At 49.0% G+C, this 18,508-nt stretch overlaps 1 protein-coding gene and 1 long non-coding RNA gene across 15 annotated transcripts in view; one reads left to right on the top strand and one right to left on the bottom strand.

Moving 5' to 3' along the window:
• PRKAG2 (protein kinase AMP-activated non-catalytic subunit gamma 2) overlaps nucleotides 1-18,508 on the bottom strand; it is a 311,916-nt gene that overhangs the window by 57,351 nt on the left and 236,057 nt on the right. For 7 of the 14 annotated variants that reach the window (XM_051857058.2, XM_051857059.2, XM_070077300.1 and 4 more), the window contains one exon: nucleotides 8,687-8,756. The exons of 4 other annotated variants lie outside the window; for them this stretch is intronic. In XM_051857058.2, the coding sequence (XP_051713018.1) occupies nucleotides 8,687-8,756 (70 nt within the window). Of the gene's footprint in view, nucleotides 1-8,686; nucleotides 8,868-9,188; nucleotides 9,250-18,508 lie in introns of those variants that run through there. 3 more of the 14 variants (XM_070077301.1, XM_070077302.1, XM_051857067.2) reach the window with 2 other exon arrangements.
• LOC127493534 (uncharacterized) lies at nucleotides 8,964-11,146 on the top strand. Its single transcript, XR_007923803.2, has 2 exons — nucleotides 8,964-9,220; nucleotides 9,370-11,146. It is a non-coding gene; the product is annotated as an uncharacterized lncRNA (long non-coding RNA).

The raw sequence follows: 18,508 nt of genomic DNA, 5'->3' as shown, positions 1-18,508 counted from the left end.
AATTACAGATGCATTAAAAAAAGAGGGATACCATATATACATACTACAAAGCTAGAGAACTCAGCATGAAAAGTGAGAGCCAAGCAGGGAGTGTAAATAAGGGCGTGCGCTCCTGAGGTCCTGATGGAGCAACTGAGTATTTCACCTCAAAGAAAACATACCACACGACCTGTAAACTCACACTTGATATTGGCAATTTACTGCTATCTTACAAATGACCAAGGTACGGCCTACAACAGAATGAATCAGCTGACACAACATTCAAAAGCCTCAGGATGTTACATAAATTCAAATACATGGAAGGCAGCACTTCAAACAGACTAAAAAGTAACTAACATGGAGCCAAAAAGTTTCTGTGTTAGTTCTCTCCCCGGAAAGACTGTCCCCTTTCATTATCAGAGGTAAGCCAGACTCTTCCCTAACACTAGGACAAGTGCGACCGCTGCCACAGAAGGAAGAGCTCAGCACTCTCCTTCAGACACTGGCTGGCGGGAGCCAGACGTCAGTGCACCTGCGTGCTGCTGCCGCTGGGCTGCCCGGCTCCTGGATACAGCGCATCATCCACTTTTCTGCTCTGAGCTTCTGTGTGTGTGCTCAGCGACCACTGACACGGCGAGTGGGTGTCTGCTCATTTTGATACCGGCTTCCACAGAAAGGCCTGATTTCTTCAGAGGATCACCTGAAGTACACTAAGCCCAGGAGCCAGAGCACAAGTTAACGCTCCGAAACACATCCGCTCACTGTGTAACACTCCTTGCCTGAAAACCAAGTCTTATTCATCCAGCCTAGTACCCGCAAGACAGGGCAACTCGGAACTCTTCTGTCCCTAGTCCCTGCACCTACAGCTTGCGACGGAACAGCAAAGACATACAAGTAAACACATTTTTCCCCAACAGCATCCAGCAGCCGTGAGGGACTCTTGGGGACCCTGTGAAGTCCTGTCTGGGGTTTCCTGGAAGTTCCTCCCACCCCAGCCCTCCACCAGGAAGTGACACCTCACATGAGACTTGAAAAGAATCCACGGGTGGTGAAGAAGAGAGGGAAGAAGAACCAGAGAGTGGGAGCAGCCTGTGTGAAGTCCCCAAGGCCTGGAGGAACGAGGCAGTGGAAGAACTTCCAAAGGGCCAGACGGGGACAGGCGCTGCGGCACAGCTGGTTAAGCTGCCACTTGCACCGCCAGCATTCCATATGGGAGGCCGCTTTGAGTCCAGGCTGCCCTGCTCCTCACCCAACTTCCTGTTAATGTGCCTGGGAAGGCAGCAGATGATGGCCCAAGTCCTTGGGCCCCTGCACCTGCGTGGGAGACCCAGAAGCTTCTGGCTCCTGGCTTTGGATTGGCCCAACTCTGGTTGTTGCAGCCATCTGGGGAGTGAACCAGTGTATGCCAAGATCTTTCTTGCTGTCTCTCCTACTACCTTGTAACTCTACCTCTCAAATAAATAAATAAAATCTTAAAACACACACACACACACACCCCTACCTCTAATTGAAGCATGGGAAATTGATGAAGAGGGGGCAGTAGGTGCTGGGAGAGATGCTACTGGAGTAGTTTATGACAGCTTGGCTCAGTGTGATGGTGAGCAGCAAATACAGGAAGTGACCTCAAGAGGATGTGGGCAGTGTGAGAACTAAACATCAGGCGAGCTAAAAGTACATGCAGGGGGGTCAGCGTATGGATGCCGGTTCCTGTCCCGGCTATTCCACTTCCAATCCAGCTCCCTGCTGATGGCCTGGGAAAAGTGGCAGAAGATGGCCCAAGTGTTTGGGTCCCTGTCACAGATGTGGGAGACCCAGAAGAAGCTCCTGGCTTCAGCCTGGCCCAACCCTGGCAGCCTTTTTGGGGACTGAGCCAGTAGATGGAAGATCTCTCTCTCTCTCTCTTTTAAATAAATAAATCTTAAAACAAAACAAACAAACAAAACTACACAGGGGTGCTGCCATCAGGCTGATTGAAAAAAAAAAAAAAAGAAAAAGGAGGCAGGGGACAGGAAGGAGATGAGAACAGAGGAATCGTGAAATGACTCAGACTAGCAAGTGAGCAGTCACGGAGGGGCCTGGCTGCAGCTCTGAATCTGGACACCATCGGTCATTAAAGCGTCATGGTAATGACATCCACAGGGTGAGCACAGTGGGCAGCAGGGATCAGGGAGTCAGAGCCGTGGCCGTGAACAGGTATCTGGGGCGAGAGGACTTCCTCGGTCAAGGCCGTGAGGGTGCACACTCTCTAGAGCTTCAGATGGAAAGGTACCTGTGTGGTACAAGACCGGCGTCAGACCCAGTCTGTCACTGAAAAATGAAAGGAAAAGGGAGGAGCGAGAGCCACCAAGGGAATCAGCAGCCAGACGCGCCGAGAGCAGCAGCAGTGCTGTGGTCAGGAGTTCCGGCTGTGCCTGGCGAAGAGACTAGAGGACACCGCTGCTGACTAGGGCTCCGAGTCAGCGAAGGACTGGTGATGTCTCCTGGATTCTACAACAGGGAAGCCATGGAGAGCCCAGGGAGCTTGAGTGGAGTGGAGGAGATGGGTTACTGTGGGTCCAGCCCCAGTGTTAGAAGCCTGGCTCCCCCCCTGCCCAGGTGTATCACGTGAGCTCTTTAACGGCCGACTTTCCCAGTCTCCTCCTCCACAAAGTCGGGATGATAAAGGTATTTACCTCTCAGGGCTGTCCTGAGGATTAGGTGAGTGTTCCAGACTTAGAACAGTGCCTCCATATTCTTGATGTATGTCAGCTATTATTACAATCATAAAAAAGTAAAAGATCTTCCAGTTTTCCAGTCGCACTGCAAGTACTTCATGCAATCAACAGGCTTCCTTTAGAGCCCGCAGGTAATGCTGCAGTGGCTGGAGTCAGCAGTCCAGCACTCCAGTCAGTTGCCTGGCGGTAAAGCTGGGTGGTCAGGGGACCAAGAGGCCATTTCCAGACACCCACCAGGAAGCACAGACAGCCCTGGAGAGGCAAGGTCATGTGGTCCTAGAGAGCTGACATTTGGCTCCGTGCACTTGTGAAGCCTGGGAGAAGTTCCCGTTGCCATTTGTGAGATAACTACTCTCTCCTGTCGAGTCTAGGATACTGTCAAATCCCTTCTGACTTCAGGGATACTAAAATGTGTACCCTAAAATTTAGGGAACAAGGCAATAGGTTAACTATAGGCTGGCTACAGGGAAATTTTCTTTTTCATTTTATTCGAAAGGCAGAGAGGGAAGGAGGGAGGGAGGGAGGGAGACACACATACACACACACAGATCAAGAGAGATCTTCCTTCAACTGGTTCACTCCTCAAACGCCTGCAACAGTTGGGCTAAGTCAGGCCGAAGCTAAGAGCCTAGAACTCAATCTGGGGCTTCCATGTGCATGACAGGGACCCAAGTACTTGGGCCATCACTGCTGCCTTCCAGAGAGTGCACTAGTGGGAGGCTGGGATCAGGAGCAGAGATGGGTGGGACTCAAAACCGGCACGCGGTTGAATGGGAGGCAGAGTGGGAGGCAGGTGTCCCGAGCAGTGTCCTAACTGCTGTACCAAATGCCCACTCCGGAGAGGAAAGAACTTAGACGGTTCACAGCACTGCAGCTGCTCTTGCCTAAAAGGAGCATATTAATGAGTGGGGAAAGGTGGAGGGGCCAAGAGACCACCACCAGGGCCTTCCACTATGGTGAGCAATGTCAACAAGCAGCGCCTGTCACTCAGCCTCTCCACCAGCAGAGGTCAGCACCCCCGTGTTCCCGTCAATAAACCTCAGGCCGACTCTGTCCAGTCTCACAGAGGTGACAAGGGGATCGGGCAGTGGGCCACCGCAGACACACAGGGAGGCAGCTCCCCCTCAAGCCAGGGCGGTTTCCCAGGCCTCTGTGCCTCATCTACCTCCCCCAACCTCCTCTCGAGCCCTTTTACTCATTCCCCCCGACTGTCCTACCCCTATGAAATTTTAATACCACAGATAAATTATGTATTTATTCATGTACTGCGGTCCCGCGGAGGGACACAGACCATTGTGATATCTAAGACTTTTTGTCCCTTTACAGGAACCTTCCTCATTCTCTCCTGAGCATTATTTTCCCCCAAGCTGGGAACGAGTGCATTGTTAAGTGAACACACATTTTTGTCCTGTGGGTTTGTATAGTTTAGCTGTTGATTGCTTTTGGGGGTCCTATTTTCAAGCTAGAAGGAAAAGCAGAAGACTGCCCAGTGCCAGTCCCCTGCTCTGTAGAGAGAATCCATAATGACAAGAATAATAACAAACACGGCCCCAAGAGACGCGAGGGGTTGGCCAGGGAAACAGAGCTACTTCGTCACTGAGCGTGGCCTAAATCCTGAGATTCTAGATTGAAAAAAATCTTTCCCTCCCATGCAACATGGCCTCTATAGCTTTTCTGCTTGTTTTTTGTTAAAGATGTATTTATTTGAAAGACAGAGTTAAAAAGAGAGAGGGAGAGACAAAGAAGAGCTCTTCCACCACTGGCTCACTCCCCAAGCAGTTGCAATGGCCAGGGTTGTGCCAGACCGAAGCCAGGAGACAGGAACTCCACCCGGGTCTTCCACGTGGGTGGCAGAGACCCAAGCACTTGGGTCATCTCCCGTTGCTTTCCCAGGTGCATTTCAGAAACGGAGCAGTCAAGACTCAAACCAGCCCTCACATGGGATGCTGGTGGTGGCCTAACCTGATGCCCCACAAGGCCAGCCTCCCTTCCCTATTTCTTACCTATTTTCATCTCCATAGACTAGACTGACCAGTCTTGCTAGAACAAGTGAGTTTGGAGGTGAGTTCTGGAAAGAGGATTCTACTCTGGAAACTGCCCCACAGGTATATCTGAGGTGAAGGAGGACTGGCCAGGACAGAGCGAATGGGGTGGGGCCAAGTCAGTGGCAGGTGACAAGGGGAGGTGGGGGAAGCTGACAGACAGAAGTGGGTGAAATCCCCACAGCAAGTTCCAGGAGCCTCAGATAACCCAGAGGACAGGAGGGAAGCCAGGAGAGCACACGGACAGTTCAACAGGGCTGCAGAATCCGCGAGGCAGTACCAGACTTACAGGCTTATTGACCACGCAGAAAACCGTCGAGCAGTATGTAGTCTGACAACCACCCTCGGGCTGTGCTCACACGGTACTTCCGGCTTTGTCTGGGCCAGCTAGTCTTGATACACACAAACAAGGAAAAGATGCAACTAATACAACAAAGATTTTAAAAGCAAACACGTAAAGTGACTGCCATAGGCTAGGTGCCGGCCTCTTCGATTTTCCCCTGTTGAATCATTTCCTCTTCCCAGCGTCCCCACAAACCAAGTACAGACTTCTAATGCGATCCCCGAGATCCTGAGACTGCCGAATGCCTACTGTGCATCGGCCCTCACGGCAGGCGTTGGGAAGACTGGGTGAATCGCGAGAGGGGTACAGAAGGTAGCTCGGGGGAAGGCCTCAGAGAGGTGGGATTTGGGTTGGCGGTGTGTCGAAAGGGTAGCATCTACAGAACAGATACAGTGAGGGACACACGGAGCGGGCTCCGGCAAACCGCCCCTGAGGGCCAAATGTGGCCTGTCTCGGTAAATCAAGTTTACTGGAAGTCAAGTTTTCCCAAGTAACTGGACCGTGTGTGGTTTTTAGCTGCCTTCTGCAAGGGCAAACTGAGTACTTAGCAGAGACCAGGACTGTATCGTCTGCAAAGGCTAAAACCCTGGGAGAAATGCAGGACTCAGGTCCCATCTCAGGCCTGGAGATTTGAGGTCTGCCTTTTATAGAGCTCTGGTGATTCCAAACACACAAGGGAGCTGCAGGCCGACAGAGGCCTGCACGCACTCTGTGCGCAGATGGGAAAGGGATGGAGCGTCTGCCGAAAGCGGATGATGCCAGCAGACCCGCGCGTCACAGAGGTCCCTCTTCTCACGCGTGTATGGTCAGAGGCGCTGTCGGCGGACCCGCAGTGAGAGCTCACCTCACTACCCAGGCGGTGCAGGAGCCCAACCGTGCAGGGGAGGCTCTGGCTCAGCCCTTCCCTTCTTCCCACTTTCCCAGTGTCTCCAAAGTGTCCCTAACAGCTATCATAGCCAACAGAGTTTATTAGGAAATAGAAGAATTCTTGGTAACCAAAGTAGCAGTGAAGGGGCCAGCACGGTGGTGCAGCAGGTAAAGCTGCCGCCTGCAGTGCCAGCATCCCATATGGCATCCCGGCTGCTCCGCTTCCCATCCAGCTCTCTGCTGTGGCCCGGGAAAGCAGTGGAGGATGGCCCAAGTGCTTGGGCCCCTGCACCCACGTGGGAGACTCGAAGGAAACTCATGGCTCCTGGCTTTGGATCTGCACAACTCCTGTCCATTGTGGCCATCTGGGGAGTGAACCAGCAGATGAAAGATCTCTCTCTCTCTCTCTGCCTCTCTGTAATTCTGCCTTTCAAATAAATAAATAAATAAATCTTTTTTTTTAAGTGGTAGTTAAGTTTGTGTTTCTATCTATAACCAAGGTATCTCGGAGTAAGTCTGCCTCCAGACAGTGCATAAATTAAGACATTCACTGGACGAGAGGGAAGTGTGGAGATGAAACAGGGCTGCGTTTATTCGATAGGCTAGGTACACATCAGGTCACAGGACCTGATCTTAAAGTGGATGTGGATGTCGTATTGCTAGGGCTTCCCCCTCCCCTCAGATAAATGTAAGATTCTGCTTGATATTCGGTTTTTCTATATTTGGGAAGAATAAGCCGTTTAAAGTTCAAAAGAAACAAAGCAGCATTTTGGATTACCACGCCAACACTAAGCCTTCTTTCAGCTCCACTAACAGCTTCCGAGTAATTGTTTAACATTCTGCCTCCTTAAAAACCAGAAAAGTCTGACAGGGTTATTTGTGGGATTAAAGTAATGACAGCAATGGGTTCAGAACAGATGGGTGAAAAGGGCAAGTTCCCGTAGACGCTTAGGTTTAATCCATTATATTCTTTACACTGGCAGGACCGATGCAAAAGAAACAAGGCGTATACTAATCAATCCCAAGGAAGAAAACAATCAAAAGGCCACCAAACCTGTGTGTAGAAGAATCTTTGTGTTAAATGTATTAATAAAAGCCTTTAAAAGTCCATGAATTTGGTACTTTGGTTAATGGCACTTAAGCAGTAAAAGAGCAACTTTTACAAAGTGCTTACTGTGGATCTGCAGTGTGTACTACAAATGAGGAGACTAAGACACAGAGAGGTTAGGTAACTTGTTTAAGGTCACACAGCTAAAGAACAGGTGGAGGTGAGACTGGAACTTGGGTCTGGGTTCTTAAATACATTAGGCTTTCTCTCTAATGGAGACTATTCTGTCTCTTGCCTTCACATTAGCTGCAGAAATTTTAAATGCCATAGATTCTCATTGTCACTCCATCAGAGATGAACACAAAGCTAAACAAAAACACACCCCTAAGATTTAGACTCAAAAGATTCCAAGTCTTAGCAGGTAGGGCACACGATATCTCCCTGTGGCCAGTGGCCAGAAGGCAACCTGCAATACGATAACACCGAGGAGCGGGGAGGTGGATTCAAATTAAGTCCCTGGATTATATTTAGGTAGAATAAGATGCAAATGAAACCCAGGGAAATTCTGAAATGCACCATTTGCTAATAATAAATATGGATGAAGACTTCAATGATAATTACCACGGCTGCATTATCTTCCAGCTAGCATGTCTGTGAGATGCTGCAGTGACTGGGGAAGTCACAGGCAAAGGCCTAGTGCTATCGGCTGACACTCCCAGGCGGGAGTGTGCATGCTGACTTAAGTGACTGCCTGCTCACCAGTGCACAGAGGTACTGAAGTGAAGTTGGTACAAGCAGTAGCATCCGCGCGGCACCATCTTTGTTTCAGGAGCTTTATTCTAGCAAGGCTGTCACCTAGCAAATCATGGAAATACACAAGAGTGCCGAGGCCTCTGGCCTTCTTCGAACTGTCAAGTGTCTCCACGTGAAGTTCCTTTTGGACTTGGAGCTCATCGCAGTCCATTTTAAAATCCTAATTTTGCCAGAGAACAAGCTCGCCCCCTTCACATTTCAGCAGCTTCAAAATCAGATCCGGGCGAAAGCGCATCATGCCATTTGACACAGGAATTCTGCCAAAGAACAAACTCATCCCCCTTCACATTTTCACCGCCTCCAAACAAGATCCAGGTAAGGATCTACCTGTAAGGAAGACGCCAGAGGAGAACAGGGCAGGGAGGAGAGAAGCCGAGCGAGACGGGAGGCGACAGGACCGACGGAGAGGGTCGCCGCAACTCAGGCGGCCGCTCCGGGCTTCCCGATGGAACTTTCCCCATTAAAACGGCAGACACACCCTGCTGGTGGTATTTTCACGAATACGGCGCAGGGAACCAGTTCGCTACTTAAAGGCACGGGCTGCACACACGACCCGGGGGTTCCCGCGGAGTGCCCGGTGACATGCAGGACAATCAGGGCTGCATGACACCTGGCTCTAATTCGACTTAGGGTGTAAGGACAAAAGGGCCGCCCCTGCGTGCGGAGCCGGCTCGCCGGGGCCCCATGCGACAGGCACAGCGTGCCCGGCAGACCGAGTCTCGCCGGCCCCGGCCGCTCCCGCAGGACGCCACCCCGCCGCCGCGAGCGGCCGGCCGAGGGGGCGCAGGGTCCGCGGGGCGCAGGCAAGCCGAGGCCGAGGCGGCGCGGGGACCCGCGCGGCCCTCGCCGCGGGGATGCGGGCGCGTCCGGCCGCACTCACCTTCTTCCTCGAACTCCAATTTCTCCAGCATGCCGGCTTCCGCGGGTCCCGGGGCCGCCGCCAGCGCCGCCTGAGGGGGAGGAGGAGGAGGACAGCGATCAGCATGAGCCGCGGCGCTCGTCCCCGGCCGGCGGGCTCGCGGCCGGCCGAGCGCTCGGGCCTCGCTCCGCCGCGCCGCCGGGAGGAGGGGCCTGGCGGGCGGACGCAGGCGGCGGGGCCGGGGGCGGAGCGGGCGCGCGGCCCACCCGCCCGAGGCCGCCGTCGCCGCCGTCGCCGCAGGTGGACGGCGCCCGCCCTCCGCGAGTGGAACGCTCCGCTTTGCGCCCCCCCCACCCCGGCGCCTTTGGTACGGCCCGCCGGGGAGGAAGCGTGGGAAGGGGAGCCCGGGAGCCAGCGGGGCGGCGCGCCAGAGCAGCCCGGGGCGCCCGCGGCCGAGCGGCCATTAGGAGAGGCCCGCGTTCTCCTCCTCTCTCGGCCCCGCGCTCCGCACACACCCACTCACCTCCCCCTGCACCGGGTCGCGCGTCCGGGCAGGTGAGACCTGCGCAGGTGTAGGCTCGGCCAGCCCGGGGGTGGGGCGGGCGGTGGGCGCGCCTCCTGGGTGGGGGTGGGCGGGGCGAGCGCCGGGGCGAGCAGCGCTGCGGGCTGCGGGACCCCGTTCTTGCTTTCCTTTTTCTTTTTAGGTTAGATCGCCCAGCCCCACGCCCTGCAAGAACTGTTCCATGGGTAACACGTATTCTAGAAGTGCTTGGTGGCTACCAGGTTTTTCCATCCTTGGAACTCTTACTGCTTCCTCTCTCCACCGCCAGTTCTGTTCTCCTCTTGGGGAGCTGGTGCCAGAAGCTCACACAAGCTCAATCTCGCCCTGGCCACTCCTGTCACCCTGGATCTGGGCATCGGAGGCTGTCCTGTCGCCAGCTCGGGTTGGCAGACGGCGAGGCTGGCAGTGGCCGGCTGCCTGGAGGTGCAGCGCGGCGGGAGGGGGGACTGCAGCCCTGCGGCCGCATCCACAAGTGCCTCCAGCGGGGTGGGGCTGAGGGCAAGGGGCGGGCAGTGACGTTAGCTCCGATCTGGGCTGCAGAGAGCCCCAAGCTCTTGAAAGGAACTCGGTCCTACTTTCCTTGAAGCCTAGTTGGAAGGAGGAAGTACAGAAATCTTTTTGTCACCTCCAGGGGCCGATCCCTAAGTGGCGAGCTTTCCCCTATAGAAGGAAAGGAGGCCTGCGTAGGAAAAGAACACTAATTCTCTAAGATGTTTCTCAGTACAAAGCCTACAGGTCACGTCTAGTTGAGCAGTGAGAGGCTGAATGCTCTCCTTCTAAGACAAGGATGTCCGTTCTTGCTAATCTTATTCAACATGGTATCTCAAGTTCCAGCTACTGCAATAAGGCATGAAAAGGAAATACAAGGCATACAGATAGGAAAGGAAGAAGTAAAACCATGCAGATGGTAAGTAGAAAATCCCAAATCTACAGAAAAAAAAACACAACCTAGTAACTTCAGCAAGATCCTAGGATATTACAAAAATCGATAGCATTTCTGTATGCTAACAGTGAGCCTGTGGAAGCTGATGTGAAGAGACAAAATCATTTGCAATCACTTAAAAGATTAATACTTAGATGTAAACTCAAGAAACCATGTACAGGATCTCTATGATGGAAATGACCGATTGTGAATGAAATGAAAGGAGTGACAAAATAGAGAAGCACCCCTTGTCGTGAATCGGGAGACCCACGGAGTAAAGAAGTCCCTTCTCTGCCAAGCTGATCCAGCTTAATGCAGTTCCTACCAAAATTTTTTTAAAAAGTGGGTTTTTGGAAACAAGCAGGCTTATGTTAAATTTATATGGAAAGGCACAAGCTCTACAATACCCAAAACAATCCTGAAGAATGAGTGGGAGGCATCACTGTATTCAGTAGTAAAGCTTACTATTCTTACGGAGCTGCAGTAATCAAGAATGGTATTGGCAGAGGAATAGACACTTTGATCCATGGATACAAATAGCGAACCCAGAAGCAGACCCATGAAAACAGGCCAAACAAAGGCCAAAATGCTTTTTCGGTAAAAGCACTTTGATAAAGGCGGTCTAAGCAATGGTGCTGGAACACCTAGACGTCAAAAGACACACACACACACAGTGTCAGTGGAAGCCCCACACTCCACACAAAAAATTAAGCTCAAAAACATCATGGTCTTAAGATGTGCAATTGAAGCTTTTAGGAAAACAGTATGAAAGCATCTTTGGGATCTAGGGCTAGGTGAAGAATTAAAGGTGATGCCAAAAGCACCACCCATAAAAGAGAAAGATGTATCAATTGGACTTTATTAAGAACTTTTGCTCTGGGAAAGGCCCAGAGAATGAAAAAGTAAGTTTTAATAGTGAATGATGATATTTGCAAACCACATAGCCAACAAATTACTAGTGTTTGGAATACATCTTAAAAGAAAAAAAAAGAGAAAACCTTCAAACCTCTATAGAAAATAACCAATTCAGTTAGAATAGGATCCAGACAGGAAGAGACAATTCACCACACAAGACAATGGCGAAACAGCACATGAAAAATGCGCAACATCGTTAGCTATTAGGGAAATGCAAATTAAAACTACACTGAGGTCTTGCTGTGCATCTATTAGAATGACTCATGTAAGAATAGTACCAGTACACATGCTGATGGGACACAGAGAAGTGGGATCACTTCTGTACTGCAGGTGGGCCTGGAAAATAGAACCATCCTTTCTGACAACGGGACGGCGCTTAGCTCTGCGTTAGGATGGCTGTGTCCCACACTGGAGTGCCTGGTTCCCACTGCCAGCTTCCTCTTCCAGCCTCCTGCTGATGTAGAACCTGGGAGGCACAGTGATGACTCACGTAGTTGGGTCCCTGATACCCGCATGGGAGACCTGGATTGAATTCTTAGCTCCCAGCTTTGGCCCCCAGGCCCCGCCCTGGTCATTATGGGCATCTGAAGAGTGAACCAGAGCTCTGTGTCTTTCTCTCTGCCTGTCAAATAAATAAATAAATAAATAAATAAATGAAAAATTTCCAAAAGGCATGAATTATTCATAGAACTTGGATAAATTCTCCAGGACATTATGCTGAATAAAAAAAAAAGCCAATTCTGAAAAGGCACACACTATATGATCCCACTTATATTACACTCTGAAATGATAAAATGCTTGAAGTGGAGAGCAGATTAGTGAATTCCAGGGGCCATGGGTGGAGTGGAGGCACCGAAGTATCTATGGGTATACAAGGGCGACTTGAGGGATTCTTGTGACGGAACCAAGCTGCACTGTGGCTGTGCCAAGGTCAATATCCCACTTGTGATGTCACGCTGTATTTCCCCCTATAAGCCAAGCTGATTTCATCATGTGGAGAAAATGGCAATTTGGATTATTTTTTAAAAAGCCTTCGATTGTAACTCACATACCCATAACTCACCCATTTAAAGTATACAATTCCATGATTTTTCAGTACCTTCAGAGTTGTGTAATGATCTGAGTTTACAACATTTCCATCATCCCAAAGGAAAACCCCAAACTTGTTAGCAGTCACTTCCTGCTCAAACCACCCTCTTCTCCCCATTCCTTGGAAACCAGTCATCTATTTTCTGTCCCCATAGATTTGCCCATTCTGGACATTTTATATACATAGACTCATCCCGTGCGTGGCCTTTTGTGATTGGCTTTCGAAAAAGGTGTTCAGGCGGCTGCCATGTTGTAACATGCATCAGCACTTCATCATGTGGATGTACCACATTCGGTTTATGCATTCATCATCGATGGGATGTAAGTGATCGGCGCTTTTTGGCTATTTTGGATGACGCTGCCAATGGACGAAGTACCAGTGTTTGCTTGCACGTGTGTTTTCATTTTTCTTGGGTATCTACCTAAGGAGTAGAATTGCTGGGTCACATTTTAAGCAATGACCAAACATGCTCTGCATTGTGTGCACCATCTTACACTTTCACCAGCAGTGTAGGAGGGTTCCAGTTTCTCTTGTGTTTTTTTTTTTTTTTTTGTTTTTGTTTTTTTGTTTTTTTGACAGGCAGAGTGGACAGTGAGAGAGAGAGACAGAGAGAAAGGTCTTCCTTTGCCGTTGGTTCACCCTCCAATGGCCGCCGCGGCCGGCGCGCTGCGGCCGGCGCACCGCACCGATCCGATGGCAGGAGCCAGGAGCCAGGTGCTTTTCCTGGTCTCCCATGGGGTGCAGGGCCCAAGCACCTGGGCCATCCTCCACTGCACTCCCGGGCCACAGCAGAGGGCTGGCCTGGAAGAGGGGCAACCGGGACAGAATCCGGCGCCCCGACCGGGACTAGAACCCGGTGTGCCGGCGCCGCTAGGCGGAGGATTAGCCTAGTGAGCCGCGGCGCCGGCCTCTCTTGTGTTTTATAGTTCTGCATGATGCTACCATCAGGGGAAACTAAGTAAAGTATACAGGAGGGGGCCAGTGTTGTGGCATAGCAGGCAAAGCTTCTAATATGGCATCTAATATGGGCACTGGTTCGAATCCCAGCTGCTCTACTGCTAATCCAGCTCCCTGCTAATGTGTCAGGGAAAGCATCGGAGGTAAAGCAGCCCCTGTACCTGTGTGGGAGACAGAAGAAGCTCCTGGCTCCTGGCTTCAGACTGACCCAGCTCTGGCTGTTGAGGCCATTTGGGGAGTGAACTGGTGGATGGAAGACCTCTCTCTCTCTCTCTCTCTCTCTCTCTCTGTCTCTCCATCTCTCTCTAACTCTACCTTTCAGATAAATAAATAAATCTTAAAAAAAAAAAAAAGGAGAAAAAGAGTATATAGGAGGGGCCAGCATCTTGGTGCAGTGGGTTAAACTGCTGCCTGCAACACTGGCATCCCATATTGGAGTGCTGGTTCCAGTCCTGGCTGCTCCATTTCTGAGCCAACTCTCTGCTAAGGTGCCTGGAAAAGCAGTAAAGGATGGCCCAAGTGCTTGGGTCCCTGCCACCCATGTGGGAGACCTGGATGGAGTCGCTGGCTCCTGGCTTTGGCCTGGTCAATAGCCCTGGCTATTGTGGCCATTTGGGGAGTGAACCAGTGGTCGGAAAATCTCTCTCTATGTATCTTCATACACCCCCCCCCCCCCCGCTGCCTTTCTCTGTCATTCTGCTTTGTAAATAATAAAACAAACCTTTCCTGAAAAAGTATACAGGTATCTCTGTCTTGTACCTTACAACTGTTTTAAAATATACAATTATCTCAAAAAGTTCAATTCAAAAGAAGATTTGGTGTTGCATAGGGGAAGTATTATACTGATTTTTTTAATCTACATTTTTTTCTTGTGTAATGTGAGTATAATTTTTAAAAATCCCTAGTTGATGTTTAATTATAAGGAACATCATCCATTTCATCTATAATCCTGATGGCGTATTTTTTGGGAGGCAGAACTGGGCAGCAAATGGGAGAACATGTTTCAGGAGAAACTGTGCTCCTGGCAAAAGTGGTCCACAAAATAGAAGCCTACAGCTGTCACTGCAGAAGATGGTAGAGAACAAAAATGGAAGCAAATTAACATTATATGCTGCTTAACTTGATAGTGGATATATAGGAGTGGATATATAGTGGATATATAGGATATATATATATATATAGGCCATAATAGGAGTAGATTATAACACACACACATACGCACACAATATGCTGGAGAGGTTGGAGGGTTGCACTTTGTAAGACATCTTTGTTTTTCTTCTTAGATAGTTTTCCTTCTTAGATGGTCTTAGAACCCGGCAAAACAGATGAAACTGTTTCCTATATAACCTAAGTCAATTTCAGCAATGTGAGGGTTTTAAAGCTTCTGGGAGTACGTAAATAAGTGTATACAGGGTCCTAAGAGAGATGGACTGTCTAGTACAAATAATTTGAAGTCGGTGATCATCAGTTGTCCTTTCTTGGTGATGTTTTGTTAAAGTCTCAATAGATGTGTGTCAGACTTAGTTTTGGCTAGTTCAGGCAGGTAGTGGCAAGCCAGCAGACGAGACACAGAGACAGGGGTTTGTGCAACATCCTGCATGTTGCCCTCACTTAAGATCCGGCTTCAACTCTCAGCCCATCACCACCAGCTGCATCTGATGCGGCAAACACAGCCAAGGCCACCACCCTACCCCTGCTGAGAATCCAGATCCATTTCCCCAGGGAGAAGGCAAGGGGCATGCTGGACAGGCACTGGGCTTCCCTGGCTAGGCCTGGTTCAGGAGAACTTTCCACCTGTCTGCCAGTGGCCTCTGCAGCCACACTGGGGCTACTGGACTCTCACCTGGTGGGAGGGAAGAGAAGGCCGAGTTGAAGTTTATTGAGAGAATTCCTGAAAATTCCCATGAAGCCATTAAAAAGTGACTTTTTGACTGGTGGAAAATGTTAAATCATTAAGGTTTGTCTTCCATGATTATGCACAGGTACAGTAAAAGGTATTATTCTGAAGGGCTATCGGAAGGGAAAACTTCATCCTGAACACTTAATCACAGAATGACTGCCAAAAAAGCACTCCTTTCTGTACTGAAGTCGGATGTGAGTTTTGTCTGCCTTAAAAAAAAACAAAAAAAAAAAAACCCAACTTAAATAGCTACTGCAGGAAATAAATCAGCCTTCAATACTGGATAAGGAGCTCCTGAATAATTTAGTGTAGCTTCCGTGCATCCCCTGCTGTCTTTTTTCTCTGCAAGGGCATCCTCTGCAGGATCAAGTTCAACGTGAAGCTCCCCCGGTGTCTGGACGGCAGCCACGCGTGCGTCTGCTTCTCACCTGCTTCTCCAAACAGCTCGGACGCACCCTGCGTGCACCACTTCCAAGCCTCAGGCTTCCATCACCTGGGGCTTAGCGACTGCAGCAGCTTCCATTCCTACAGCCCCATCCTTGCCTAGGTGGTGGGCTACCTTGTAGCCAGAGTGACCTTTTACAGACACAGACTTCTTGTTACCCCGGGTTGCAGGGCCACTCCAGGGCTCTCAGGAACCTGTAGGATTTTTGTGCGAATCCCCCAGCTCAGAGCAGGGGCCTGCTTGCTCTTATTTCTTCACCTTCTCCTGTTAATTTCCTTTGTGTGCCATACACTTAAAAAACCTTAATGCATTATTCCTGGAATAAACTGTACATTCACTGCTGGAAGGTTACTGAACTTTCTGGCTGTTCCTTGTACTTTCCCTATCAGTTAGTTCGTTCCTTGAAGAGTCAGCTTTGTCTTCATCAGGAAGTGTGTTTCTGATCCATTTCTCTCTCTCTCTCTCTCTTTCTCTCTGTCTTTCAAATAAATAATACATCTTTAAAAAAAATCCTGTAAACTCTTTAAAGGGGAAAAAATGGCTGGGCATCTTTGGATTGCCTGTGTCTGACACATGGTAGGTATTAAGAATGTTTGTGTGAAATGAATTGTTCCTTATTGGTAAATAAATTAAAACTTGGTGAACAAACAGTTGATTTTAAAAGCACAAATGGATTTGGAGATTATCTCAATTTACTCAAGTTTCCCTCGGACCTATTTAGAAATGATTACAGTCATTTTCCCATGGTGTTGGAATTGACATTTTGAAGAGAAAAAGTGCCTGTGCAGAGAAATAGTAGCATCAAGCAGTTTCCTTCCAGTTTATTCTATCTGAGGACTTGAGGTCATTAACATCACTTCACATCTTGGCTTGGCTGTTGGCTGTTGGCTGGAACCCGGCCAGCTCTTGCCACCATCCTATAATTTTGGTTTCTGTTAAGTGAAAACCATTGATTTTTTAAAAGTGGTGTAGAAATTTGATAAAAACTCAAAAATAGAACATATTCTACCCAAAACTATTCTCCTGGTTTATTTTAATTAATATATTTGAGGGAAAGATTTTGTTCATTTTGATACTTTTCCAGATAACAATTTCAGATGCTGTAAAATAAATTTAGTTCCTCGATAACTTTTATCTATGATTTACCTTAAGGAGCATTTATTCTACAGTTTCTTTTCAGAAAGCACTGTGGCCACTCTACAGATCAACAAGTCAACTGAAAACCTGTTTCAAAGGACGTGCTATTAGGTAAAAGGCAAAGGAAACATTGATCTGAAAAGAGTTTTGGTCTGGATTCTCTGTTAAATTATCTTCTAACTTCCAAAATACGTAGATGATGTCCACCTCATTCAGCAAATATTTAATATCTTCTATGTGCCAAGAACCATGGTAGTTGAGTAATAAAATATCTGTGGATTGACCGTACCCTGGTATGATCTGACACTGTCGGAGAAGATATGAAGTAGCAATCCTACACACAACCGGGGTCAGCATGATTGGCTTGTTACCCTTCAAGTTCTGGCTCGGCTCTGAGTTCATTTGTCAGGTCTATAATGTGCATGTCCCTTGTTTGTTTGTGGCTTTTGTTAATCAAAATATTTGATTATTTTGGGCTTAGTATGAATTACTGGGAGCTAAAGACATATGTTCTACTAGGGTGACAGTGCTCACTACTATCATCTCCTAACGCTTTGCAAATAAAAACGTTGAGTATTATTTACGAAGTTCAACTAAACTTTCTGTTGTTAACACATCTGAGTCATGGCCTTTGAAACCTGGTCTATTTATATTGTAAAGCAAAGCACAGAAGGATAAAACATCACTAGGAAGCACTTCCCCTCACTAATCTTCCCAGAACAGACTCTGCTGATAGTTTCCTTCATTTATGGACACTCTGGCCATACCTTAGTGAGAAGCTACAAAGGTGCTGAGACAGAGCAATACTTCTCCTTCTGCTCTGTGTACATCAAGTGATCAAAAGGAAGCACAATATTCCAGCTGAAGGGCCTGCGCGTGCTTCTGCTCCGTTGTCCACACTCGAGACTGTGGTCTTCATGTATGGTCTATGGTGTTACGCAGCTACTTCAGATGGATGAGGCTGAACTGGGGTCACAGAGCCCACTAAATGCAAATGTAGGACTGACATGCTACAAAATGTACATCTTTTAAGAATGATTTTTGGCTGGCGTTGCGGCTCACTAGGCTAATCCTCTGTCTGCAGGGCTGGCACCCTGGGTTCTAGTCCCGGTTGGGGCGCTGGATTCTGTCCTGGTTGCCCCTCTTCCAGGCCAGCTCTCTGCTGTGGCCTGGGAGTGCAGTGGAGGATGGCCCAAGTCCTTGAGTTCTGCATCCGCATGGGAGACCAGGAAGAAGCACCTGGCTCCTGGCTTCGGATCGGCCTAGCTCCGAAGTGGCCATTTTGGGGGTGAACCAACGGATGGAAGACCTTTCTCTCTCTCTCTCACTGTCTAACTCTGTCAAAAAAATGCTTTTTAATGCGTCTTTGCTTTTAATCAGGGTATAATAATTTACCTACAATTAACTGTCCATTTCCAGCGTACACTTTCATGAGTTAACATGAAATCGGCACTAAAAACCAAGAATCGAAACTCAGGTTGGGCCCCGTGTGCCTCATTCCTCCTTCCAGCTGAGGTCCCAGGCAATCGCTGATTCGCTTTTTTGTCAATATGTTGCTCAATTATTTTTCTAGAATTTTATATACAGGTTGAGCATGCTGAATCTGAAAATCCCAAATCCGAAGTGGTGTGAGCGCCAGCACAACTTCACAAGTGGGGGATTTTCACATCTGACCTCATGGGACAGTGGCAGTGGAGAAGCAGGCAGACTGTATAAGGCTGCCTTCAGGCTCTGGGTACCACGTATACAGGAAGCAAATGGATTTCATGTTTATACTTGGGTTCCATCCCAAGATGGCTCATTTCAAATGAGGAATAATAAGCTTGCACATGGAATAATACAATATACACACTTTTGCACTGGGTTATTTAATGAACAATGATCTGGAGGTTCATTTGTATTGCTGAGTGCATCT

This window comes from Oryctolagus cuniculus, chromosome 7 (genome assembly GCF_964237555.1).
Source record: "Oryctolagus cuniculus chromosome 7, mOryCun1.1, whole genome shotgun sequence".
Classification (NCBI taxonomy): Eukaryota; Metazoa; Chordata; class Mammalia; order Lagomorpha; family Leporidae; genus Oryctolagus; species Oryctolagus cuniculus.
Note: the sequence above shows the minus strand (reverse complement) of the source record. Positions and strands in the feature narration are given on the sequence as shown.